The sequence below is a fragment of the Pelmatolapia mariae genome, linkage group LG20 (genome assembly GCF_036321145.2).
Source record: "Pelmatolapia mariae isolate MD_Pm_ZW linkage group LG20, Pm_UMD_F_2, whole genome shotgun sequence".
NCBI lineage: Eukaryota > Metazoa > Chordata > Actinopteri > Cichliformes > Cichlidae > Pelmatolapia > Pelmatolapia mariae.
In genome coordinates this window covers 16033818-16061547 of record NC_086244.1, presented here as the reverse complement: position 1 = coordinate 16061547, position 27730 = coordinate 16033818, and the positions used below count along the sequence as shown (strand labels likewise).

The 27730-nt window shown below is 41.3% G+C and overlaps 2 protein-coding genes across 4 annotated transcripts; one reads left to right on the top strand and one right to left on the bottom strand.

The window, feature by feature from the left end:
• Positions 1–682: 682 nt before the first annotated feature.
• On the bottom strand, positions 683–13751 carry LOC134618427 (folylpolyglutamate synthase, mitochondrial-like). Of its 2 annotated transcripts, none has more exons than XM_063463811.1 (15): positions 13582–13751; positions 9552–9680; positions 9397–9450; positions 8068–8132; positions 7507–7621; positions 6755–6832; positions 6513–6574; positions 4701–4803; positions 4547–4624; positions 4320–4467; positions 3538–3624; positions 3308–3458; positions 3099–3174; positions 2931–2997; positions 683–1859 (listed from the first exon to the last, which is right to left on the bottom strand). In XM_063463811.1, the coding sequence occupies exons 1-15, from the start codon at positions 13729–13731 to the stop codon at positions 1483–1485; spliced, it is 1740 nt and encodes a 579-aa protein (XP_063319881.1). In that variant the 5' UTR covers positions 13732–13751; the 3' UTR covers positions 683–1482. The 2 variants fall into 2 exon arrangements, with proteins under 2 accessions (XP_063319881.1, XP_063319882.1); XM_063463812.1 differs by having other exon boundaries at positions 3538–3621.
• A 577-nt stretch (positions 13752–14328) lies between these two features.
• cdk9 (cyclin-dependent kinase 9 (CDC2-related kinase)) lies at positions 14329–27043 on the top strand. 2 transcript variants are annotated; one of them, XM_063464557.1, is made up of 10 exons: positions 14329–14439; positions 14695–14879; positions 20094–20225; positions 20364–20477; positions 24794–24875; positions 24964–25054; positions 25138–25304; positions 25394–25565; positions 25695–25843; positions 25932–27043. In XM_063464557.1, exons 3-10 carry the CDS (start codon positions 20185–20187, stop codon positions 26295–26297), a joined length of 1182 nt encoding a protein of 393 aa, XP_063320627.1. In that variant the 5' UTR covers positions 14329–14439; positions 14695–14879; positions 20094–20184; the 3' UTR covers positions 26298–27043. The 2 variants fall into 2 exon arrangements, with proteins under 2 accessions (XP_063320627.1, XP_063320626.1); XM_063464556.1 differs by lacking the exons at positions 14329–14439; positions 14695–14879 and having other exon boundaries at positions 19715–20225.
• The last annotated feature ends 687 nt before the right edge of the window (positions 27044–27730 follow it).

Below are 27730 nucleotides of genomic sequence, written 5' to 3'. Positions count from 1 at the left end.
ATGGATGGCAAAAGTTTACAAAAATGGACAACTCATTCCTGAGTTCATGTTTGGAACTTTGATTTGTGTTTTGGGGGCGGGGAGGTTATGGGTTTTTTTGGAAGTGTGGTCCTAAACTTTTGATCTGTAAAAAGCCTGTTTCAGTTTAAGCGTTTTTTCAATAGATTGCATGCTCAAAAATAAATTTGGTCTCACTTCCATTTCTTCTTGCTGAATATGATTTTATGACATTTTAAGCGCTCTCTCTCTCATACTAATGTATAATATATAATATATATAGTTTTGCATGTATCGAGGTGTTTTCATGGTGATTTATTTTTCCTTTCTTTCAGTGAATGGTGTTTAAAAAAAAAAAGAAAGAAAACAAAACCCTCTAGTACTCCAATTCTAAGAATTGCGCTAATTCTTCCGTGAAGGTAAAGATGTTCCTGCTCATTGCAGCAAGATGGTCTAGTTCTTCCTGTTAAACTGTAGGGGTGGTGGTGGTGGGGGCTTACTCTTAACTTTTCTGTTGAAGTCACTGCACATCACTGATGTACAGATTATATATTCACAAACCTTGCATACAGTATCGAGTGGTCCTGTTCTTTGGAATGAGCTACCTGCTGATTTCAGATCAGTTAATTGTGTGTAATTGTGTGCCTGTATTAATAATAGGAGACTGCTCACAGGTGTTGTTTTGTAACCATTTTTATTGTGGATCACACTGCGGAGACGTGGACTGTGTCTGTAAAACATTTCCCATCAGCAGGACCAAGAAGGACACCAAAGTTTTAAACCATGGTTGGCACAACGTCTCCATAAACTAACCGGCTCAGTTTTTAAAGATGTGAGCGGATTCCATCGTAGAGCTTCCACAGAAGTGAATTTCAGGTGAAACTTAAAACAGTGATGTTCATTTTGTGCTCATAAAAGTCAGAGTCTGAACAGATATGGCTGAAGGTCTTAACTTTTTAGCTTTAAATACACCGACTGCATGTGTCACAGTCTGACCATGAAGTTAAATTAAGGCCCATTTAAATAAGACGTAGAAACGTAACACAGATTTTAAACTCGTGAATCCATCTGATACCAGATTTATACATTTACAAAGAGGAGGCCACATGTACGAAGCACACTGTGCAACCAAAGTGACACAAAGGAAAATGTGCAAATATTTCTCAATTTTTAAAGATCTCTGAAATGTGATAATTAAACGTTCCCAACAGGGTCAGAAACAATTAATGCAGTTTAAATCATTCCGTTTGACCAGCTCAGCTCTTTGTAGCATCTACAGCTCATGTAAATACATCTGGCTTCAAGTAAGACTGAAGACACTCTGGAGCGTCTGCGCTGTAAGGCTCAGGGTGAAGCTGGAGCTGCCTCAGTCCTCATAATTAGCTCTCAGAGAAACAAATCCCCAAGTCTGAAATGTTAAAAGCACAAAAAAACCTTCTTCTGTCCAGGTAAGTTTCCCACAGTAGTGTAAACATGTGCAAATGGTCACTTAGAGGAAGCTGGGTCCAGGTGTTTGAGAGCTCCTCCCACCAGGTGGAGGCTTCCGGTGATGAGGACGTGGATCTCGGCGGCCTCACGGAGGGGAGCGGCTTTGGCCGTGACACTCTGTTTAACCGGCAATGTCGACTTGGCCGGGTCGGCCAGCACAGAGTCCCTGCCCTGCGTGATCCACTGGAGGGCGCTGAGGATGCACGGGAACACCAAGGTGTCCCCTCTGTGCTCAGGTAAACGAGGAAGACTGTCCTGGATCAGCAGCTGGGTGCCTTCGTCATCACCCAGCCGGTTATGAAGGCGCCAGCTCCTCTCGTTGTCCAAGCAGCGAGTCAGCATGTTCTCCACTGACACGTTGAAGTTCTGCTGGTCTGAGAAGGAAACAACAAATCCGATAAATCCTGTGGTATAGAAATCTGCAGAAAGAGGTTAAGACTAAATTCTTGCTCCATGCCCTTACTGAACTCTTCCTGCACCCGAGTTTTGTTTTTGGCCCTCGTTAGCTGCCAGCAGCCTCCGGAGTCCAACAAGCCAACTAAGACTATCCTCAACAGCTTCTTTTATCTCTGGCATCTGGCAATAGGTGTGGAACATGGTCCACTCTATGTCCCAGTCAGTTTCCTGGACTGAGACACTCCCAGTGCATCCTCACTATACCATGTGACTACACCAGGCCTGGCCAGCATCATGTCCCACTACCTGATCTAACAGCACCACCAGCTCAGCTCCCGTTTTCACCCGACTGTTCTAGACACGTGAGGTCTGATCGAGAATTGAACTAATGTGTCCTGGTGTTCTTTTGGACACCTTGATGCTCGGTCATTATGTTTATCATTGACAAACTGCATGCACAGGCTGTCACTCCTGAACGCGCCATGTTAGGTTTCACTCCCACTGTGCAGGTGACCATTAACCCTTTCCCCTTGAAAGCCAACTGGGAGTAACCTTGAAGCCCTTTCCTGAACAGAGTGGTTTCTATTAGATTTCATGCTGCTTATGAACAAAATGACTGGATGTGCATCACAAGTTAGTCTGGCTGGTCTCTGCCTATGAAGCTACACTCTGAACAACCTGGACACTATTGTAAAGGTTCTTAAAACCACGCCTTTATTGATATATAGTGAGGTGTCACAGTTCATAATGAAGGGTACCGAGTGGCCGTCAAATGTCATTTTTAATGGACTGCTGCCACAGATGACTGTTCCCATGTGATTTGCTCCAGTTGAGGCTTCATGGGTTAAGGCCCAGTCGCCATGCATACCTCCATGCTGGGACTCTGGGATCCCTCGTCTGGGTCAGGTTTCTAGGATTCTTGTTTCTTTAAGTTAATTTCTACAGTTTAAATGTGTTTTTTTTTTTTTTTTTTTTTTTTAAATGTACTGTGAATGGAAGAAGTTTCTTTATTCTCCTTTCAGAAATTCCATCCCATTCAGAGTACTCACCTGCGTTACAGGAAGCAATGGCTTCAGTGATGTTTGGGCAAAAGACAGCAAAGTCAAAGTGACACGTCTGAGAAAAAAAAAAAAGAAAAAAAAAACAGCAGAAGAATTATTTATAGGCATCAGTTCCTCTCTACATGAATGTCTGTGTATTAAAGTAGCTGTACTCACCACCAGCAGTTTCAGCATGGCAGCCGAGTCTCTCTCTCCTGTCGCGTTGAACAGCAGCACTCTGGCCACAGCTCCACTAAAACAAACATGTTGAGGCATCAAATCAGCATGTGAAGTACAAACCTCCCTGCAGAAACACTTCTAGGATTTAAAGAGAGCGTGGCTGTCTGAGGTGGTCTTTGGCACGCAGTTTAACAAGTCTTGCTCACCTGGCGCTCCTCTCGTGCTCAGCTGCAGTCTCTCTGAACCACTGAACGCAGGCCTGCATGCTGCGCATGGTGTGAGCTCCATCCAGGAAGTAAGTCACCTCTTCATGCTTCAGGGTCTGGGTCCTGCCGGGCCACTTAGCATCTGCCAGCCCTGAGAGCAAACGCACACAGTTACCTCACTGAATGACAATCTGGTTGTAATGGCAGCTGACTGGCTCAGCAGGACTCACCTTTAACCATGATGGGGCTGGGACTGAACGCAGGCGCCTGAAGTGTACCGTTGTTTTCAACAGTGGTGACGGGAAAGCTGTGATCTGCTGAGAGAGGACAGGTTTCTATCAACACTCTCGTCACCTAACCCCTTCACTCACACCCCTAAAGAAAGTCCCGTTTGCAACAAGCCATGAAGGGAGCACAGCAAACACATGGAAGCAGGAATTTTTTGACCTACTTCCAAGCGCTGTGTGTGGTGGGTACATAACACTGCATCTGAACCTGAACACACCATCTCCTCTGTGAAGCATGATGGAGGCAGTGTCATAGATAGATGGAGCTAAAATACAGGCAGGGGTTCAGGCAGAAACTTTACATCTGAGTCCTGTAAGTTATATGCTGTGGATCTCATCATGCAAACCTGTCCTCACCCTGTGAACCTCAAGTTCCCCCTTCATCCTCATCAGTTTTATTTAGATTTTTCTGACTTCTTTAGCAACTTTTTTGAAAGCACAACAGACATCAGCTACTTTCTGCCACAGAAGCACTGCTCTTTGTTTGTGCTCTCTTCAGTGAGTGACAGCAGCACGATCCGTTTACCGTGAGGCAGCTGACATCAATGTAGACCAACCTCCTCTCACTGATTTTACATTTAAACAATTAAATTAAATTAAAAAAAATAATAATAATAATAAGAAAAAAAAAATCACGGTTCAGCTACATGGTTTCGAGGCTCAGGCAGTATTCAATTTATGTACATTTGGGATATTTAGGATTTATGTATAAACGTTAATCACACCTGGTAGGCACCTCCTCTGAAGCCAGGTGTGACTCAGCTGGAGGGCGAGGGAGGCGTTGGAGCGCTGGTGCTGCCCTGCAAGGCCCAGGTGCAAAGGTCCACAGTCCACTTGGTAGTCCTCCAGCTGTGGACACACCCACAGTGGGCACTGCGACAACAGTTAGAGCATGTTAGATAAAACTGAAGCTTCATTTTTGTGTGTGATGTGACTGAAAGTGGACTCCTACTTCGATCTCTTTGGCCCGCTCCTTGAGCACGGGCATGGCGCCCTCTGGCTGTCTGACGGTGAAGGCGGGGACTTCAGGCTGCAAACACAATAATGCAGAGTTACAAACAGGAACTAAAAAGAAATAACGGGTTCAAGCTGAACCACAGACACACCTTGAAGATGCCTCCTTTCTGCCAGGCGATCTTCTCGACGGTGTCTCCGAGAATCTGAGTGTGATCTATGCCCAGAGAGGAGATGCCACACACCCACGGCCTCCTGTGGAACCGCACAGGACGAGAAACGCTGGTTAAAAGCGCCTCAAAGTTTTTCAAGCAACTATAAAGTGTTTTTTTATTCTACCTCATGAAAGACGAATTGTAAAAGTAATGCTAATAATAAACAAATGAAAAAGAAGTCTAACCGTATAAGTGAAGACTAGTCTACTTTTTGCCCCCAATTTTTGCTCCAAGTCTTTTTAAGGTCTGTGGCACTCACTGCCTTTAGATTAGGACTCAAATTGCACGCGATCACGTGTTAATTTCACCTTCAGGCTCACTGCACTGTTGTTCAGTTCTAATGAACCAAGTGCACAAAATGGTGCACGTTTGCATTTCTTGTCAGAAGCATATTACCTGCATGACTGCACACACTCCTATAGTCAGCAGAGCACAGTTAAACCAAGAGATGTGTGTGCTGCAGAGGCTTCCTGATGGTGGAATATTTTGGCAATTCATTGACAAATCTGTTGATTTTTTGTATAATAATAATAATAATAATAATAATAATAATAATAATAATAACAACAACAATTATTTATTTATTTTTATTTTCCATCTCTGAACACTAACTGTATCCTACTAGAAAGAATGTCAACATATGAAACACAGAACCCACAAAACAAAAATGAAACAACAAGCATACATCTGAAATTATTCTCTGGAGCACCGCAAGTGGATTAATCTGTCTGCAGGAATAGTTGTGAAACTCCAATCCCCCACAGGCTCGCACGTTTTTATAAAAATCATCTAAATAAAACTGAAATGATGGATGAAGCCTCTGACGTCACCCACTGTTTTCTGATGACATAATTAACTGCATGGTAGCCATGTTCTTTGTTACATAACTGCATTAAAATCCTCCAAAAGGCATAAACAGCACAACCACGGTGCACAGGGATTCCAGCTCAGGGATTCCAGTTAGAGCCACACAGATCTCAAAATGGGACTTTGCAAAGCAGAGATGAGACCATGATAATGCAGCCATGTCCACCTTTCATAAATCCAAAATACAGTGGTCCCTCGCTATAACGCGGTTCACCTTTCGCAGCCTCGCTGTTTTGCGGATTTTTTTGTCCGTAATTTTGTGGACCATTGTCAATCTCGTGCCGTGTCTCCTGTACAGTACAGAATGTGTTCAGCTTGTCAAATTTACATAAATCTTCGATCGCTAGAAGTGTGACCCCGAAGTGCTGTACTGTATGTTTGTACGTTTTCTCCCCAACAAACACAACAATGTCGATGAAACGTTTTAGTTTTATTCTATAATACTGGCCTTATTTTTCTACAAAGGTTTGAACTTTGAGAGTGTTTAAAGAAGAGAGAAACGTGTGAAAATGTTGATGCCTGTCTGAGAACAGTGTATAAAGTATGTAGTGAGGGGTGTTACAGCCTTAAAACATCTATAATAATTGTAAAAAATAAAGCTGACTACTTGGATTTTACCTATCACAGGTTATTTTTAGAACGTAACTCCCGCGATAAATGAGGGACCACTGTATCAGACACATATTCCTTTCTATCAAAGGTACACACCAGTGTGCACAATCAGAGCCATAGCACCACATGCTAATGTTTATTTACCATGAGCCTGGCAGTGGGCCCATTTTACAAGTGCTCAGTTTGTGCTAGAAACAAAAACTCCCTGTGGCCAGTATAATACTCTTGTATGAGTTTCATTGAAACTCAAGTTTCAATGAAGAATCTCACCTTATGATGTTGGTGCAGTCGTACGCGCCGCCTATACCAACTTCAATCACAGCTAAATCCACCTGAGCAAAGAGAAAAGCCGTTTAGATCCAAAGAAAACACCAGGAGTAAATCTGAGATCAGAGCTTTAAAATTCACTGACAAAGGAAACTGCACAGGTGTCTGCATTTAAGGCACATTAATACCACTTAAGTGAGGAATAATTTTTTTTAAGTGTGTTTATTGGCCGTCTCTGAAGTTACCTTCTCTTGGAGGAAGACATGGAAGGCCAAGATGGTGAGGAAGCGGAAATAGGCCGGCATCGTCCCTCCGTGGGCATCCTGAGGGGATCGAAGAGAGAAAGACTAAGACTGCCTGATTACAGCCAAAAGATAAAATAATGAACTTTCTGATCCATAATTCTAATCTTCAAGTCAAGTCAAGTCAAGTCAAGAAAGCCTTTATTTGCCACATGCAAGTTGCCCTGCAGCGAAATGGGACCCCCCCCTCCCCCGACCTTACATACACAACACAGACATCACATGGGGAGACAGGTCGTATTATGGAAAATCTTGGCTATTTAATGCAGTTATTACACAGAACACAACAACCTATAATATTCATAATGAATAATAATAATCATCATCTATAATAACCTTGGCAGGGACCAGCAGACGGAAAAAAAGACTTATCTGAAATAAGAACTAGGAGTTTTTTAAAAAAAGCAAAAATTAAAAGGATAAAATAAAATAAAACTGCTTTTCTGATTCTGTGGGAAACCCTGCAGCTGCGTACATTAAAGGGTAGAACTGAGGGGCGGTAACGTGACCAACACATGCTGCCCATCACATGAGGCTCACGCTCATTCTGACCTGAGGAGCCTCATTTTAAAACCAACTCAATTACAACCTGTGACACAGATTATACACACACACACACACACACACACACACACACACACACACACACACACACAGAGGTCAGTGACTGTCTGCGCTCCCGTTTTCAGACCCACCTTTGTTTCATCGAGTCGCCCGTAAACCTGCCAGAAATATTTAGTGAAGAGGTCTTTTCCGATTGGCTGCCCGTTGATCCGAATCCTCTCCCTGACCTGCACCAGATGTGGAGAGCTGCACACAAACACGCAGCTTCAGACACACAAACACTTCAACACAACCAGTCGAACCAACATTACACACCTGCACCCACCCGCATCATCAATATGATCACATTTTAAGAGCTTCAGAGGAGCTCACAAATGGTCACCAACTTCATTTTCCTTTCCATTTTTTTTTTTTTTTTTGGAGAGGCATGTATGTCTCTCCCAAAAAAAAAAAAAAAGAAAGAAAAAAAAAAAGAGCAACATGTGGATGTTGTTCACACTTTATGATCTGGACCAGCTCTGCAGTTCGGGAGGGAAAGGGCAGTGATCCTTCACGGCTAATTATGGATTTTATTTCTTATTAAATCTTGTGTGTACATCACAAAAAGCTGCAACACATCTTTAATGTTACATGGTGGATGCTTTAAGTCAAATCCCTGACAAAATAAGAATAAAACTTAGATTTGAGTTTACCTGTAAAATCCTGTGCGGAAGCCATAATTTCTTAAAATCTGCTCAGTGAACGCGCATGTCGAGCCCTGAAAGACAAAACAGTCATCGCTGGGTTTTTCCATCGGGACAGAACAGCACTTTGTTGTAAATTTCCTCTAAAAAAATAAATAAATAAAAAGTGAAGTCTGAAAGCACCCTCGACTGAGCTGGTTAATGAATACACATTTGCCAACATGTTTGTTTGACCTTCTGCTCTCAAGTTGCATAACGAGAGCTCGGCGCTGACAGGACAGAAAACAGCGAGGTTAAACAGAGTCCCACACATCACTACAAGCCCTACAAAGATCTGCAGGGCTGGATTGGACTCGCACTGTCAGTAAACCTTTGGCATCACATCCTGTTGGTAACGTGTGTGCAGACAGATGAGGCCTGCTTATGCTCATGAATTCAGAGTTTTAGAGTCAGGAAACGTACCAAAAACACCAGACACATCTGAATGACTGAGCAAATTTAACTGAATGGAGAAAGCAATCCAGGAAATGTATGAAATTGTGTCCCTCACCTTCTCTGTGAGTCAGGAAATATAAACTCATCACTTTTACCATGTTTTCCTGCTATAAATCAAACTTTTTACTTACAGTTTTATACTAATTAAATTAAACCTGTTTAAACCATAAAAAAAAAATGAACAAATTCAAAATTTAAAAAAAAAAAAATTGCATACATAAATTATAGCTTGTATACTTTTTGCTACATCCTGCACTTTTGCCCGACTGTATGTTTATGTTTTACAGCGGAAAAATAAAAATAATTCTTAAATAATTTTTGCAACTTAATCATATTAAATTATATTTTTACGTTTTTTATTGCATTTTTTTTTTTTTTTTTTATTTACATGACTTTATATTGTATTTAAAAATAAATGCAATAAAATATATTTAAAGTTTAACATTGTAAGTTGTTCCATTTCATTTTTTCCATAACTGATAAATAGCGACATGATTTTTTTGCATAAATTCTATTTTTTTTTTTCCATAGCATTTTATATTATTGAGCTCCTGGATCTTACTTCATCCATTTAAATTTGCTTTTTTTTCTCTTTTCTTTTTTTTTTCCCTTTTTAACCTTAGAGGGTTATTTCCCCCCACTGTTATACATATTTTATAGAGTTACTTTTAAGATAAGTCCAATTACAGGGTGTGTTTGTACAAGGCTGCCTCTTTATCTCAGACCTAAATCTGATTTCAAGATATGACTGAGTATTGAGTGAGACTGATATACAAGAACAATAAAACATAGCTCTAAAGAAATACTTATCTTCATACAGTTATGTAACACACATCAGCTCACCTTGCCCTTTGTTCCAGTCACGTGAATGATATTGAGATGGTTGAGTTCGTCCACCTTTGACACACACAGACACACACGTCAGACAACACTGAAGGCCATATCTACTGTAACACTGTTTGTAATTCTAAATGTTTTCTCCGCCCTGATTGGCTCACCGTGAGGCCGGCTCGCTCCAGGAAGCCTCTCATGGCGTTCAGCTGCAGCTGAGGGTTGCTGCGCTCTCGTCGTACCTGCTCCAAGGCGCTGGCATTTGTCTGCAGCGTGTTCAGAGTGCAAATGGCGTCCTGAGGTGAAAGAAAAATGTTTGAGGATGGAATCACAATAATCTGCAGGAAAGAGTTTCTGAATGAAAGGATGAGGATCAGTCTGACTTAAAGAGTGACAGATGCTTTGTTTCCTCTGCACATGTCAGAAGGTAAAAATGACACTCTCACACAAGCAGAGCAAAGAAATCTTTCATGCTGAGATGGTCAGTGAGAGTCAGAGGTATAACCACCAGCCCAACAACACCTGTGAGGCAAACCGGCTGAGACCAACCAACCACTGATGAGCAGCACAACAGCAGCTCTTCTGTCACTCTGTAACAGAGATACCTGCGGCATGTGGGGGTGTGGGCAGGGTCTAATGCTTAGCTCATGCTTCACCGTGGACACTGGCAGTATCTGGTGCAGTGTAAAGCTACTTCTTCACAACTAAGTCCACATGGTTAATGTCTGATGATGAAATTTACATCACTCTGGCCCAAGTGGACTCATGAACATGGAAATTACAAGAATCAAAACATGGCCACAGTATTATTTATTCTATATCACATGGCATCAGCCACCCGTCTTCATCTGGGCAACATGTTAAGCCTCTTCTCATGTCAGATCCATCTTACAGGTTTCAGCAGTCTCATATATGAAAACGAAAAATGTCTCATATATTCAAAATGAACTGAATTTAAACTGAATGAGAAGAAACAGCAGCTCTGACTTTATGTGCAAAGTATTTACGTTTTGTGTTGAAGTGATATCAACTAAAGTTGAACCAGGGTCCGGCTGTACTTTCAGGTACGTTCATGTAACAACTGTTTGCACCAGAAGAAGCTGCAGCAGGTCAATGTAAGCTTTATTTTATAAATGATTATTCAAGCAGCCAGCAGTTATTCCTGTTCTCAGGTTCTTTGAAATCAATTTAATCTAGCTAAACAACTCCCAGGCTCATGAAAATCTGGAAAGCGTGCTCACAGTCTGATTAAATTCAGGCCACTCCGACCAGACAGACTGAAATAATTTTTTTTTTACCATCCTGTGTTTTTCAGAACCACAAAAAAAGCCCATGAGACTCACAGGAGCAATGACAAGGATTCTGTTCATAAATAATTTGTTACAAAAGCAAATATTCAACGTGACGATATTTTTTGCGCTGTAATCTGACTGGATTTGGAAGATGGGATGGGAATGAAGAGTCAGCTTCAAACTGTCCACTCCATCAGATTCACATGTCTAACAACTCATTCATTCCTTTAATCAGAGCTGGAGAGTGTTCTGACATCATTTCAAATCTCTTTGTCTTTAGAGATAAATGTTTGCTTTGATCAGGAATCAATGAAATAGTCAGACCTGTAAGCAGAATTAATGACAGCTTCAGTATCCAAATCTTATCAGTTAAACTTTGGGAGTTAAAATTTCAGGAATGCATTAATGTCAGTGTGAGTCCCTCCCCCTACACACAGAGTGGAGCAGCAGCAGCCACCCTAACGATAAAAAAAATAAAGCCATCAGAACTTTCTTTCCAAGCTCCTTAGATTATGAGAGCTGAATGACTTCAATCTCAGCGCCGAGTTTGCCGAGACCCCGACAACTAAACAGCCAAGTTTAAAGCAGATCGGATGAACTGTTATTGAGATATGCAAATAAAAACAAGCACAGATTTCTCAAATTACAACTGAGACGTCATATAAACACGGCGAAACTTCAGCATGTATCCGCAATCCCATTTACCTAATTCCTCTGTATCAGAGTTCAAACACTCAATTAAAAAAAAGAAGAAGATAAAAGCCAGTACTTTTAAAAGATAGTGATTCACAGCATGAAAAACATCTCAAGCCTTCCACTTTAAAACCAATAAATATAAATCAGACACAGAAATAGAAAAACAAACAAACAAAAAAAAACAAAACAAAACAAAAACAAAAACACACCAGCAGAAATGCTGGAAATTAAGCAGAATGAAGTCTTCCAGCTCACCATTGCTCTTATGCAGTCCTGTCTTTATCCATGGTTAGATCACTGGCTCCAGTTTGATAACGTTTGATCACCTTTTATAACAGGTATGCTCCCATCCACCACCAACACAAACACGTTTATGACTCCAACCACTGCTTTCTTCGAAAAGCTTTCACTCCGTGTCATTTCCCTGTCTCAGAGACGCCACATTTCTTTTTCACTTCTGCATGCAAATGAACTGTTCTCCTGGCCAGAGTCCGAAGCACAGGTGTTGTGAAAAGTAGGTGTGGAAGAGTTCTGACAGCTTAAAGCAACAAGAGGTGAACAGATGACAGATGGAGAACGTGGAAATGTTTAAAAACAGCCACAGGAGACAGTTAACAGCATACGAGCCTTTCAAAAAACAGCTACCAGACACCCTTCCATACCACCACCAGGTGGTGTCTCCTACAACTCAGGTGTGTTGTTGTGTTTTCTGAAAAAACCAAAAACAAAATGAAACAAAAAAAACAAAACAAAAAAAAAACAAAACAAAAAACAGGTGTGAATCCCAGGGAGCCGAGCCCAGCAGTGGATCAGGAATGTAAAGAGAAATCTTGTTTAGCTGCAGGCATGGGTGTAATCTCAGTGGTTACAGGCTTCTGGGTCAAAGGTGATAGATGGAAAACAAAACATTTTTAATTACTTAAAATGAACTCCACCCTTGTATGAATCAGAGTGGTTTGGTCCACACTCATTTAGGCAGAAAAAAAAGATATGAAGTCATAGCAGCCATTTCTTCATATTCTCTTAATTTCTTTTGTAAAAATTTTATAGAGGGTTTTAATTTATAGCAGCACACATCTGGAAACATCAGAAGTGTCCAAATTATTTAAACCTGCAGAGGGCAACTACAGAAAGTATATTTAAGTTTATTTGCTTAATAAAAATTTATTTTTTAAGCAATTATTTCTGTAGAATTCTGACAGATCGTGTCTAAAATGAATCTAGAAACTGAGACCAATACAGAAGTGCCTTAAACCTTGTTTGATCACCACCAGGTGCCGACTCCTCTGGTTGTGTATAAACCAGCATTAATTGATTTGTGACGGCAGTGAACACATTCCTGATCAGTTTACTGGGCCAATCAGGAGTTTAAAGTCTTACAGAAGAAAATGTGTTATTTTATGAATTATGGTCATTATTACAGTCACAGTGGAGCCTAAAACAGGATATGCGCCTCGTCGACCATAAACCAAAGAGCAGGCAGTCTGATCCACCCTGAGCCTGCCGGGTTTCATAACAACACCAAGAGGTCAATGGACAACTACTTCCATCTTTCACATACAGTCTACAGTTGAAACAGACTCAGAAAATCCTTAAAGATAATTTTGTTGCAGTGACAATAAACTCATTCATTGAGTCTCTTTAATATCTGGCCGCAGGAAACCCATGATGGACGCCATGTGTAAAATTTTACGTGCCAAATGCTCGTGAAAGCAGCAGCACGAGGAGATAAAAAGGGTCTTATCTCCTCAATTTTGCATAAAGTGGGGATAAGACTGCGGACAGCTCTGACACTCCCAGCTCTGAAACTGCGGAAAATTCCCATTAATATTACAGGAAACATCAAAAACACCTGAGTTCATCCAGGAAAAGGTCAGGTGAGCATGGCACGAGTCAAACTAACAGAAATAACATGGCTACACAGAAATACCACAGCACGTGCCAGCGCAGACTTTTAGCCACTGACACTGATAGTCTCATCGCGAGCTGTTAATAGCTGTCCAAGCTAGCGTGTAACAGCCGAGTCCGGGTAGCCTGCAGCTAACTGCCCCCCTCTCCCTGCCGTCAAAGCGCACTCCTGTCAGCCATGATTCCATCAAACTCCAATCAGCCCGAAAACTACCTCCAAACTTTCGGAAACAGTCTCGCTGCTCAGTTAGCTAGCTCGTTAGCCGGCTGGAGCACGAACGGCGGCGGTCACGCAGCATACCTGGTACTCCATTCCCGGGATGTGAGGAGCCGTCTCGGTGCTGTAGTGCCGGCACGAAAGACCCGCCAAACTGAGTGCCCGATCCCGCCGTGCAAGCCGCGCGGCGAAGGCCGAGCCCCGCCGCAGCATGCGAGACATGCACAGCATCATGAAGCGTGGAGCTGTCCCAGGAAGGCGACACCAAATATGGAAGGCTCGTTTTTCAAGCGTAATGACGTCAGAACACGCCCCGTCATTTTTACTCATTTATTTAAAAAACAAACAAACATGAAAACGCAAAGAAATAAAACACACAAATACTCCGACAAAGATCGAACAATAAAAAAACAATACATTTTCAGAACCTGAGATTAGATCAGTATCTAAAACAATCCTGCAACAGTGAAAGTTGGTGGATGGTTTTCAGTGTCTCCAATATAAAAAAGAATAATAATAGCCATCCCAGCTCCATAATTTGTCGCGACCTGAGACTCACTGAAAACAGCAATAACTGATTTTTGTGACACTAAATGTCCAAACTTTAGCAGAACTTTACCAGAAACAGAAAAGTCCTGCAGGGAAATCCAGTGGCGTGTCCAGCGGGGTGGCCTGGGGGGGGCACAGGCCACTCCCCCCCCCCCCCCCAACCAGACTGGCCACCCCAGGTGCCACCCCGAAGCTAAAACAATAAAATTCAATCAAATATCAAATGTACGATTATGTTTTCACAGTGAAGCTCAGATATCCGAGTGTAAGTGAATGCAGCATCGGCTTCTGCATTATGAGCATCACGTTAGCAAAGGAAGGAGAGCCAAGCACCACAGCACCGCAGAAAACAATTTTTCGGCGAAAGAAAATGAGGAGAGAATAAATGTCCCTGTAAGTAATATTAAGTTTAGTAAACTTCGGTGAAATTAGAATACCAAGGAAAAAATAACACTTAAAGAATTATTGCAACCGTCGAATATTTCAGACAGTAGGCTACTGGGGGGAGCTAACATAAGAGTTATATTATCCAAGTCGTAACATTGCTGTATGGAGCTGCAGATTTGGTTGCAGGTTAACATTGCTGGACTGGCCATCGGGCATACGCCCGGTGGGCTGATGACTTTTTTTTTTTTTTTTTTGTAACAGCATGAACAATGAGAGGTGGTGGATTGGCCAGATGCTGGCCGATGTGTAAAAATAACTCAGTTGTTTGGTGGTGGCTAAGGCGGAGCTTCCACAGAGGCCAGCAGGTGGATGAGAGAAAGGGGAGGCAGGAGGAGGAGAGACCCGAGGCGGCCGCCGGTCCGAGTGTCAGGTGAACTGAACTTCAGGTAAGAAGTTATGAGCTGCAGTCTATCTGGGTCAGATATAAACCAAGTTTAGGTGGAGTTTATTTTCGTTGTGCTGACTTTTTAAAGTCAGTTACAATAACTCCTACTGCGTACTAGCTAGCAAGACGGAGTTTCTACACAGCTGGGTGGGTGCTATGATGTTACTGATAGTGAACTTTATTTTATTCATAAGTTTAGTTAGTAGAGTTGCCAACGGCTCCTTAAAAATGGAATGGTCCCTCATTCAGAGAAAATATTACGTGTTTCGTATTGAGCTGAGAAGAGACGCAGTTTGTCCCGTACTTTAGCTGTAATGAAAAAAAGACACAAAGCTGGAGTTATTCTGTGTCTTTATGCTGTCAGCTGCATCTTCTTCTCTCATTCTCTCCCCCTCTCTCTCCTGTTCTTACTTCAATCATGAAACTGATCAATGATCAGCTGATCGGCTTTTCTCTCTTGTTTGTTTATCGCCCACTTTGCACCAGAAAGAGGAAACCAGTGGATGTCGCGCTAAACAACAGCAGCACGTTTAAGCTTGATCAGCTGTTGTTAGAATTTATTTAATATTAATTTCTAGTATCAGCTGATGTTTGCTGGAGCCACAGCTGTAAAGCTGCTGGTCATGATGTTCGTTTGGATATGTGGTGAGAGGGAAACATGAAGATGAAACCAGGAGATGTCCTTACTGAATCATCAGAGCTGAACAGGTGATGGAGAAACAGGTTTACCTTTTAGGTGACATGAATGAGTTGAAGGGAAGTTATGAACTGTTTCTGAGAGACAAATAACACCAGGATCAGGACCAGGATAAGTAGCTGACAGCTGGTAACTGTGCAGGGGCGGGTCTAGGAAAGTTTTGCCAGGGGGCCAGGTAGGGCATTAACAGGGAAAGGGGGGCACAAAGAAATACTTTTCTTTCTTATTCTCATTTAAAATATCTAGCTTTTATTAAATAATTATCTGAATCTTGCGAACAAAGTTTTTATCTGACATAAAATGTATAGAAATCATACATATACCAACAAGACTGTACATCACTGTAACAACAGCGTTTGTTTTCATTTAAAGGCTTTATGGCTTTAATACCTGGTGGGCCAGTCTCTAGTCAGAATGCCCGATTTTTTGTCCCTGTCCAGCCCTACAGGTTAATACTGGCAGTGTCACCATGCCAGCTGACTGTATTTCATCATCAGCCAGTGTTGTTCTTCATGCATCAATATTACCAAAGTTTAACATAAGGCAGCATAGAAAGTATTTACTTGCTTTCAGGTTTCATTCAAATGTTAGTCTTTTCATTTGTTTCCCCACTTTTTTCCTGTTTCAAAATCAAACACCAGTTTGTAAGAAGATTATCTTCTTTTTTTAATAGGCAGATAAAGTTTTGCAATGGCATTGGCTAATTTGGGAATTGTATGTTAAAAATGTTCGTATTTTAAATTCAAAAATGTTTTTGCCCAAATCATATGTGCACTATATGTCAGTAAAAACACTATGCAAATATTGCTGTCCTTGAATGCTGAATAAACACTGACAAAGCACTGATTGTATCTCTTGTACTTTATCAATGCAGTATCTAAAAACTTTGCACCGTAGTGGTTAAAATCTCATTCTAATAAGAGTTAAAAGTGCATTCGGTCATTAGGTTTATAGGGTTATTGAATTATGGTTAACGGTTGGTAGATTTTTTTTTAACATTATCTGCCAATTACATCTGCCACCCTTCTCCAAATCTGTGCCCCCCCAACAAAAATTTTCTAGACACGCCACTGGGGAAATCTAACCTATAACTGAAAAGCATTATGTGGAAGATTAAGGTTAGGGGTGTAAGAGCACATTTCTTCCCTTCCCTCCTATAAAGTGAAAGAGGAAAACTTCACAATCCTGAATGAGATTCACCTTTGATGCCATGAATTCTCAGGACTGAGCTTTAATTTGAATGCAGACTGTTTATCTCTGGAATAATATGTGCAGCTTTAATCCAAGAAAGCAGAATTATTACCTTTTATTACTTCTCTAAGGTTTGTTCAGAATCAGAATCGGAGGCTTTCAAATACTTTCCTGTAAATAATGAAGACAAAAACATACGTGCAGGTATTCTAACAGTAAACCAACCATGGATGGCTGGTTTACTCCAGTGTGTCTGAAAAACACACTGGAGTTATTTTTCCCTTAAATTAATTTGAGATATGTTTACATTATAACACATAATCATTATTTATTAATTTACATGAGCATTTCTGCTGCTTTGCGGTCAGAATGTCTTGGTTTGTATTTTCACGTTTATTAATTTATCAAACAGTCCGGTTTGGTGCAGAGAGCGCCCCCATGTTGTGGTAAACTAGTATCATAGTTTTGATCAAACGTTTACAGTTATGTCGGTTTTCTAAGAATTTACCCTTAAATTTAGGGCTAAACCCTGGTGAACAGTTATTCACCGTCTTTCTTCAAAAATGAATCGAAAGGTCAAAAATACGTTTTCAGTGGGGATCCTTTGAATAATTTGTCTCTGTTAAAATTTGTCTGCTAGAAGTAACTTTCAGGTCATAAAAGCTTTAAAAACAACTTTAGATCATTTTGGGGTAAAGCATTTGTTTTAGATCTTGTTAGAAGCACAAACACTGATCCATTTCTTTTTGCTGGGCAGCACTAAACTCATCAGTGGTTGAGATTGTTAACATCTTAAAAATTAGTACCAGTCATTACATCACTCCTAAGGATCCCCTTTTCTTATTTAGGAGGTTTGATGGGATTACAAAATAATCTTGTTCACATACTGCAGAGGCTGGCTGATGGTGGGTGGGGTCGGGAGAGCCTAAAATCCTGTTTATTATTATGCAGTTAACCTCCAGCTCTACTTCAGTACGGTACTTAACAGCCTCATTTGCCTCCATTATCACCCATGCACAGTCTCTTTGATAAAGTACTCTGTGTATTTCTCTGGCGATTCAGAAACTGTGTAATGAAGCTTTTAGCTCTCAAGAAGACCTGGGACCGTCATTTAAGTTTGAAATGGGATAATAAAAGAGTGGGAAAGGATATTTAGAAACATTCAAATACTTTCCCATGATGCAAGGGATACAATTTCTTCACTTTAAGATTGTGCATTGCTTTTATTGGACACCATACAGATTATGTATGATACTGCTGTATAAGTCTTATGTACATATGCCATCGTTTTGTAATAAAATTCAGGAGTTTGGGACTACAATATATGAAAATATTTGTGATGCTGTTTTCCCTGGGAGGTGAGACAGAAATATACTAAGATTCTGACCTAAATGACTGATCTGACAGTGAAGACTAAAAAACTAATTATTTAGTTTTTCAAATCTGATGACTGGTGGTGGGAGAAGGGGAAGAAGGTGGCTTCCATTTTTGTTGTAAAACAAACGTTTTAGAACAAACATGTTGAGGTTTCCATTCTCCTCAATGTGCACAGCGCAGTCCAGAAATGGCAACTGTTGTCTTTTGTGTCTTCCCTGGTGAACTTTGTTTTTATCCACAGAGTTGATGTGAACAGTGAAGGATTCTACTTCGTTGGTTTTGATTTGTGGATAAAAACATACATTTCAACACACACTCAGACAAAAACTGGTTAATCCCAAAGACAAAACTCCTAAACACAAATTTAATAATGTAGTATAGGCTGTACAATGTAGTGAGGAGTGCTTAGACCTCTACATTGGAGAGACCAAACAGCCACTTCATAAACGCATTGCACAACAAAGAAGAGCCACCTCCACAGGACAAGACACAGCTGTCCATCTGCATCTAAAGGACAAAGGTCACTTGAGGATGCCAATGTTCACATTTTGGACAGAGAGGACAGATGGTTTGAAAGAGGAATGAAAGAAGCCATCTATGTCCACTGTGAGTGACCATTTTTGAACAGAGGCGGTGGTTTACGACACCAACTGTCTGCCATCTATAATCCAGTTTTGATATCCATTCCCAGATGCCTTAACGCCCACTCACATCCAGCCATTTGACCTCAGGAAATCACTTGATAGGGTGGGGCTAGATTTCAAAATGAGCTCACCCGAAACCCTGGCTGATTGTGACCCACACCCGTTTTCACACCTTGGCTCGTGTGATTAGGTAGATGATCAATAGGGGTCCATGACCCTCTTGGGTACACTCCCATAGGGCTTGAAATCTGGGACTCTCCACCAGTTGCTCTGAAGAAGGTTCTCAGATGAGAGGTGAAACGTCTTCAAGAAAACTTAAAGAAATCTAGACGCTTTTAATTCCAAGCTCCTTAGACTACAATGACCTAGATGACTGAGAACCTTCACAGACATACTTCAGTGTTTGTTGTTGCTGTTTTAAGTATATATAAAAAAAAAAAAAAACGTGAATCATAAATTAGCTTGTTGTTTCTTTTCTTTCAGATAGATTTGAATAATGATGATAGCTCTTTTATTTCCCAGTCAAGTTTAGTTTAGATGCATGCTTTAAAATAACTGCAGAGGCAAGCAAATGGCTGCTGAAGGGGTGGGAGCTCGCTCGCAGGAAATCAGGAAAAGCACTTGAAACCGGCTGAAAACAGAGAGGTCTGATGGTTTTAATGTGCAGAGACCTCCATCAGCATGCTGGGGGTATGTGGCTACCCTGTAATAATAATAATAATGTATTAATACAACCGCCACACAGAAGCACAGCATTTAATGGTGAATTAACAGATCGACAGCATGTTTAATTTTAACGAATGGTAACGGCAATCACTACAGCTTCTAAGTAAAAGTTATAACATTATGAATAAATACATGTTGGCGGAAGTAAATAGGCTAACAGTGAGTTCCTTTGTTTACAGTTATGAAAATAAGAGTTATAAATAAACCACTGTGCAAGTTTCAAAGCTTAAAAATATATTATTTTTGTGACATGGTTTCATGTTTGATGCACTCAGGAGGATCAGGAGAACTGTAATTTCCACCCTGTATGAGGGCATGCATTATGGCATGACAACACAGTTTCGGAGAGGCCACTCCACTCCTCTGTGCCCTCCACCCCGACAGACTTGACCTTTCTGAATGAGACGCTACAGACGAACCCGGCCTTACGAGATTGAATTTTTTTTATATTTATTATTCTTTTACTGCTTATTTTTCATTTGTTTTTCTTTATTGTCGCTTTTTTGGGGTTATTTTAGCTTTTTGCCAATTTGTATTTGATTTTGGGTACAATAAATTTATAACTAAAACCCGCCCCCAGATCAGTGGGGGCGGGTCGCTGAGCTCTATAGGTGACGCCGTGCGCACTGCGCAGACGCTCCATACGTAACTACGTCGCGGACACGGACAGGATGCAGCGGGACAAGACAAGCAATGCCACCGGGGCTGAAAAGTAAGACTAAATCTATTTACTTTTCAATTTAACAAACGGGTTTGCTTTAGTTTGTTTCAGCTGCATTTGAGGCGCGTTCTGTGTAAGCCTTGTTTGATGTTACCACTTTAAAGTCTCGTGAATTTTCCTTTTGTCCAGGCCCGACCGGGAGGCCGCCATCATGTCGAAGTACTACGACGGAGTGGAGTTCCCTTTCTGTGACGAGTTCTCCAAGTACGAGAAAATGGCCAAGATAGGACAAGGAACCTTTGGGTGAGTAGTACACAGCAGGCTGGTTGTCTTACTGAATCTTTAGCTGCTTTGCGAATTCCGTATAAACGCCAGCTGTGTTAAGGCTAGCTGTGCTAACTGCTAGCCGCACGGAGTGAATGAAGAGCAGGTAAACAACTTAAGTTTCCTTCCTGTATTAGTCCAACTGCTTATTAAGGAAGGCTGTTTCGACATGTTTTTAAAAAAGGTATTTAGTTTGTAAAGTTGCAAATCTTTCATGGGTTATGGTCTTCTGCTGCGATCAACTGAAACAACAGGGCACAAAGATATGGCACCGGAATAATTTGTGACTGGCTAAATGAGCCACATGCTGAAAACCAGGCTCACACATAGAGCACCAAAAAAGGCTTTGCGTTGTATTCTCAATGAGTGACATCTCTTCTCCCCTGGTGTGGAAAAGAGGCAGCTTGACCTCTGTCCCGATGAGCTGATTCTCCGATGCTGTGCCGTGCTTCTGTGAAGTGGGTGTTTATTCTAGGGCCGAGTATCGTCACTGATTTCTAGAATCGGTTCCATATGTGCACCTTAGCATATGCTACTTCCGGTGGGGAAACTCATGTAGGGCGCTTCGTTTCCGGTGTGATACTGGCGTCTTGTTTACGGTCGGGTTTTCCCAAAAAAAAGTCAACCAAGTGAATGAATCAAGCGGCGATTTACATTTCTCAAGATGTCTTGGGCATTTACCTAATATATCTGTAGATGATGTTCATCGACTTGTCGATATTCCCCCCCCCCCCCGCGCCTCAGAGCAAAAGAGAGAAAGGATTGAAATTTCTCAGTATTTGTATATAGAGTTCCCTCGTTTATCGCGGGTCCACATTTTGGACAGAGAGGACAGATGGTTTGAAAGAGGAGTGAAAGAAGCCATCTATGTCCACTGTGAACGACCATCTTTGAACAGAGGCGGTGGTTTACGACACCAACTGCCTGCCATCTATAATCCAGTTTTGAGTTCCCTCCCCAGACGCCTTAACGCCCACTGACACCCTGGGCCATCTGACCTCAGGAATTCGCATGATAAGGTGGGGCCAGGTTTCACAATGAGCTCACCCGAAACCCTGGCTGATTGGGACCCACACCCATTTTCACACCTTGGCTCAGGCGATTAGAGGATCATCATGGGGTCCTTTTGTCCCTCTTTGGGGGGGACACTCCCACTAGGTTTAAATCTGGGACTCCCCACCATTTGACCTTAGAACTGAAGAAGCTTCTCGGATGAGAGGTGAAACGTCTTCAAGCAACTTAAAGAAGTCCAGACGCTTTTCTTTGCAAGCTCCTTTGACAACTTTAAGCTTAATTGCTTAATTTAAGCTTAATTCACCTTATAATCCGGTGCGCGGTATGGTTTAAAAAGAAAATTTTTTAAAAATACGATAACTTCTACCTTCCTTTAGCATGTCCAGAAGTCCAACCTTTTGTGAGTTGGTTAGCATCTTCCTCTGCCTTTTGGGTGCTATATACAGTATATATACAGTGCAGCACTTCAGTGTCACACTGCTAGTGATCGATGTAGCGATTCTGCCGTGCCGGCACGGCATGGAGGAGATCGACAATGATGTTTTTTTTTTTTTTAAATATCCTGTGGCTTTTTTTTTTTTTTTTTTTTCACGGTTTGTTGACATGCTGTGTAGGTGTGTACTGACATCGACTTAACAGGGAAACATCTTGCTTTGACTATTGTTCACCTGTAGTTTGAATGCTGAACATTTTGCCTGTTTAAATCATAAGAACTGTCACTATACAGAGATGTGTCTTCTGCATGCAGTAATGCAGTTCTGCTTGTGCTGAGTGATGTAAACAAACAATCGATCTACGCTCTTCAAACATCAAAATTGATCATTTGATTTTTTTTTTTATGACACAGCAATGGTGAGTGTTCCCACCCTCTGCTCTTTGTAACTTAACGTAATGATTTTTGAGTCCACCTTTGCAGTAGCAATTGACTTCAAAATAAAGCTACCGGAAATGTACAACCCTACGCCCGGTCTTAAAACAGGAAGTTAGCATTTTCTCGTGCACAGGGTCTATTCGATTAGATCCACGATTCGATTCCATTTGAGTCTGTGAAATTTTGTCTCAGACAGTCAGAAATATTATAATTCTGATTATTTATCAGTACATGTCCATATCTATAAAAAGAAAGCTGACACCTGTGAGACTTTATCAGAGGTGTAACCATCACAGCAGATGACTTTGTGTCAAAGTAACAGAGCACAGAAACACATGAAGGAGATTTTCCTGGTCTGTCTTTTTATAGCAGATAACCACCTTAAAATATTCTGCAGTAGAACAAAAACAGAAAACCATGAATCAACATATGAACATTACCTGATGCTGCTGAAGTGAAGCAGAGCAAAGTTACAGAGGTTTAATTAGAGACACAGCTAAGCATTTTGCATAATTTTAAAAAATTTAAATTTCTTCAGTATTAAACAGCAGAAATGAGGCTATCTTTTTGGAAGTCAGTTGAATTAGAAAAACAAACAAACAAAAAACACAGCGGCTGACAACGCTGCACATAACAGTAGACTTGTGCATAATAAGCAAGCGAATAGTGCAGAAAACAGATTTTTAGATTGGAAGAGACAAAGAGAGCTGTGCATGAAGTGTCATTTTATCGTGGTGGGAGCAGAACAGCAAAAGTAAGAGGGGATTCATGATGATGTTTATGTGAAGCGTAGTTTGGATCTTCTTTTGCTGCTGGTTCAGTATAATGTGGTTGGAGAGAGACAAAGCCTACAGCTTCAGAATCTAGCGCAAAAAAGACGTAAACACAGAGCGTGGACCTGCCGATGCATCAGAATCTGTGAGCTGTCGGCTTTCAGTCCAGACAGGGTGTGCCGTCAGGTGAGAGAGAACCGACATCTCACTGATTCTGATGCATCGGCGGGTTCGTGCTTGTGTTTTTGGTGGCTGTCGAAATTTTGTGAGGTTTAACCTGAGATTCTGGCGTTTCAGGCAAAATACATTTATATTTAAAAATCGATTCAGGATTGTAATGAATCGATATCGTGTTATTCAAGCTAGAATTGATTTTAATCGGAAAATCGATCATAAAAAACCCACCCCTAGTGTCTGTAAAGGTCTAAGTACTCCTGGCGGCACTGCACCACTTACATGATGTTGTTCACCTTGTTTTGTCTTTGGGATGAAGTAGTTCTTGTCTGAAGTGGACTGAGATCATGTCTACCACACAAATGCCAGCAGTGTTGTTTCTCTAGCCTACTATACGTTTGGCTATATACTAGAGCTGGGCGATATAAGATTTTTTTTCATATCACGATATGTTTTTTTTTTTTCATTTCTGGCGATAACGATATATATCACGATATAAGCCAAATAACTATATTTGTAAGATTTAAATGTGTCGTTGCTCACAAGTAAAATGTGAAATAATTAGCAGCTTGTTTTAATTTAAATATTTATTTCCTATTATAAGTTTAACAGGGTAAATGTACTTAAGGAACATGAAACTTCAGTTTCAGATAAATAAAGGCAAATATTGCAAACTACACAAAATGCAGCCGCTAAAGCGTTTAAGTTTCAAAATAGAACAAACAAAACAGACTACTAAATTGTCAATTCCACTTAGAAACAAAATTGACTAACTTTTGTCAATATCAAATAAACTGAGAACTAAAAGGAAATTCTCAATCTCTCCTTGTTGTATAGCTTAGCTTTTCAAACAGTTTTAACAGTTACTTTAGTCTGACAAAAGCTGAATGACGAATTAGCGCTTTCAGTCAGAGATTGAGCATGCACCGGTTTATTGTATTTCCAGACTTGCTTTCAGCACAATTTACAGTGCGCGCTACTCTATTTTTTGTCAGACTTGAAATAGCCGAAATACCTTCACGCTACGGAACTTCTATGGCCCTTCCGTTCGATAAGCTCTCCGGAATTGGAACCATCATTGGTTTTTTCTTCGGTAACCTTCACTCACGCTCTCGGTTGATTTTTCTCTAGTCGGCAAACTCATTTCCTTCATTACCCGGCTGCAAAAACAAATACACATGTGCGCCTTGGCACTTGTGCTGTACGTAACAAGTCACGTGACGTGACGCTGCGGCTGTGATTGGTTAGGCTCTGCACTACTTAATTTGGATTGGCTGTTCTTTTTCTTTCTTTTTTTTAGAGGACAAGAGAGATGAGGCCTATCGCAATAGTTAAATTTTTCTATCGAGAAAAAGTTATTTCGCAATACATATCGTTATCGTTCTGTCGCCCAGCTCTACTATATACCATTTGAGTTGAGTAGTTTAAAAAGCCGTCTGTTCTAAAATTTGTCTTTTGTACAGGGAGGTGTTCAAAGCGAAGCACCGGCAAACAGGGAAGAAAGTTGCACTGAAGAAAGTGCTGATGGAAAACGAGAAAGAAGGGGTAAGAAACCAGAGCATTGGCGTCATTTAAAATCCAGTGTGCTGAAAGTTGGTGTGGATGAAATGTAACTGGTTTTCCTCCACTTTAGTTCCCAATCACAGCTCTGAGAGAGATCAAAATCCTTCAACTGCTCAAACACGAGAACGTTGTCAATCTGATCGAGATCTGCAGGACCAAAGGTTCGTGTGACACGAGTGCGTGTTTGTGTGGATTTATTTCTGTTTGTTGGGGGTTGTTTTTAATTTGCTGTTCTCCTTTTCAGCTACTCAGTTTAACAGGTACAAAGGCAGCATCTACTTGGTGTTTGACTTCTGTGAGCATGACCTGGCTGGGCTGCTGAGCAACGCCAACGTGAAGTTCACGCTGGCAGAGATCAAGAAGGTGATGCAGATGCTGCTCAATGGGCTGTACTACATCCACAGGAACAAGGTTAGACTCTCAGAGACACAGTGGGTACTTTAAACCAAATGAAATTCCACTGTCAGAATATTAATGGGGATCTGTTGTTCTTTGCTCAGATCCTTCACAGAGACATGAAGGCAGCAAATGTGCTCATAACCAGAGACGGCGTCCTGAAGCTGGCCGACTTTGGTTTGGCTCGAGCCTTCAGCCTGGCCAAGAACAGCCAGGGGAACCGCTACACTAACCGCGTGGTGACGCTGTGGTACCGACCTCCAGAGCTGCTGTTGGGTAAGAAAGAAACAAAAAACTTGTACTCAAACATAGTCACAGGTATAATCAGGAAAAAGTAGTACAAGTAAATTTCAAATGTACTCCTGGTGCAGTTTTTAAATTTCTGTGTTATCTTTGTTTTTGCAGGTGAGCGAGACTACGGGCCTCCAATCGACCTGTGGGGCGCCGGCTGCATCATGGCCGAGATGTGGACACGGAGTCCAATCATGCAGGGGAACACGGAGCAGCACCAGTTGACCCTCATCAGCCAGCTCTGCGGCTCCATCACGGCAGAGGTGAGCCTTCATTCTTCCTCTCAGACTCTGTGTTTGTTCTGTTTCTCAGCTCTGTGTTAACTCAACTAACACTCTGTTCTCCCATCAGGTGTGGCCCGGTGTAGACAAGAAGTATGAGCTGTACCAGAAGATGGAGCTGCCCAAAGGTCAGAAAAGGAAGGTGAAGGACCGCCTCAAAGCTTACGTCAAAGACCCGTACGCCCTGGACCTCATCGACAGGCTGCTGGTCCTGGACCCGGCACAGCGAATCGACAGTGACGACGCCCTCAACCACGACTTCTTCTGGTCAGACCCGATGCCGTCAGACCTCAAGAACATGCTCTCCACCCACAACACGTCCATGTTTGAGTACCTGGCCCCGCCTCGGCGGAGAGGACACATGCCCCAGCAGCAGCCCAATCAGAACCGGAATCCCGCGACCACGAGCCAGACAGAGTTCGACCGCGTGTTTTAAACCAGGTTCTTGACGCTTGGCAGTCCAATTTTCCTTCTAGACATCTGTGGATTAACTGGGAGCAAACGTTTTCTCCTTGTCCTCACTGCATGTTTGAGGCAAAACTTCTTTTTTCTTACAGCTACTCATTTCTCTGTGTTACAGAGTTATTTATGAAGACAGTGTTAAAGTTTTATTTAAGACACACTTACAAGGACACTTATTCTTCTGACACAAAGGGACGTGCATACCTAAAATAAAGTTGTTGTTTTTTTTTGTTTGTTTTTTTTTCTCTTCTTCCTTAAATGTACCTGGCAGCATGTGGTCTGACACATGTGCGGCCTGACTTTACCTTCAGGATGTGAAGTGACTGAAAGACTGCAGTACCTCCAGCAGGGGGCAGCATCATATCGCTGTATATCTTTATACAGCACATGTACATAACTTTTTATACTCTAGCATCGCTGAACAAAAGTGTTTTTGAACTGTGGGCTGGGCCGGTGCCTCTAATGTGAAATTTGGGGTCAATAAAATATTTTAAACACTGATTCCTGACCTTTATTTAGAAACTTTTTTTTTTTTTTTTTTTTGTTTAACAACTGCAGCTGTTTTAGTCTGGATGAAAAACCAGATGTTGTCTTCTGTTTTATACACACTCACAGAATACCATATCTGGTTTTTGGTCAGGACCAGGAGGTTTTTATTTTATTTTTTATAAATAACTAATGTTGTCAACCAGGTTTGAAACTGATAGTGTGTTACATGGACCCAGGATCATTACTATTTCATTATTTTTAAAAAATATATTAAATGTGTTGTTTCCCTGAAAAAGTTATGTGGATATCTCCTTTATTACATAATTTTCTCTTAGATTAATAAGCTTTCTGGTTGCATAAGTGCTCAAAAATGAAATTTAAAAAGTGCATTGGTGTGCAAAAGTCTTAAGTCATTTCTTTATATTTTTCGTCCAGCCAGACTTTAATGAAACTTTCCTCAAAAGTGCTCTTGCAATAGTTGTCCCGGCTTTCTAAACTTCTTTCATTGGCTGCTCTTTCACCAAGCTGGGCATCTTAACTCGAGGGATGAACCTGTGTTTTGTCCAAACTTATAAGAAACCCTAAAGTTACAAAATCTTTAGGTACTTGGATAATAGCAGCCTGTCACAGAAAAACATTTTTGTTTCTGAATTATAAATGCAGAAAAGTACCAACAGATTTTGCAGAACCATCTGGAAAGCATCTGATTGACAACAGCTTCATTCTTCAGCATGACAGTGATCCGATACATACTGTCAGTGTAAAAACACACCAGAGCCCGGATCTCAGCGTTACTGAAGCAGCGTGAAACGATCCTGACAGAGAACAGAGAAAAGGCAGAAATGTCCAAGCTTTGAGAGCTTTGAATATCCTTAAAGAAGCCTGGAGAACTATTCCTGATACTACTTAAAGAAATTA

What these genes read in the sequence shown, in the direction of transcription:
- LOC134618427 (XM_063463811.1), bottom strand. Translation starts at nt 13,731, where the DNA reads ATGATGCTGTGCATGTCTCGCATGCTGCGGCGGGGCTCGGCCTTCGCC. An exon ending in AGCGGGCCAAAGAGATCGAA is followed by an intron (nt 4,468 to 4,546) that starts GTAGGAGTCCAC and finishes CTGTTGTCGCAG; the next exon opens with TGCCCACTGTGGGTGTGTCC. An exon ending in GAGCACGAGAGGAGCGCCAG is followed by an intron (nt 3,175 to 3,307) that starts GTGAGCAAGACT and finishes TGTTTGTTTTAG; the next exon opens with TGGAGCTGTGGCCAGAGTGC.
- cdk9 (XM_063464557.1), top strand. Translation starts at nt 20,185, where the DNA reads ATGCAGCGGGACAAGACAAGCAATGCCACCGGGGCTGAAAA. An exon ending in AATGCCACCGGGGCTGAAAA is followed by an intron (nt 20,226 to 20,363) that starts GTAAGACTAAAT and finishes CCTTTTGTCCAG; the next exon opens with GCCCGACCGGGAGGCCGCCA. An exon ending in ATAGGACAAGGAACCTTTGG is followed by an intron (nt 20,478 to 24,793) that starts GTGAGTAGTACA and finishes TCTTTTGTACAG; the next exon opens with GGAGGTGTTCAAAGCGAAGC.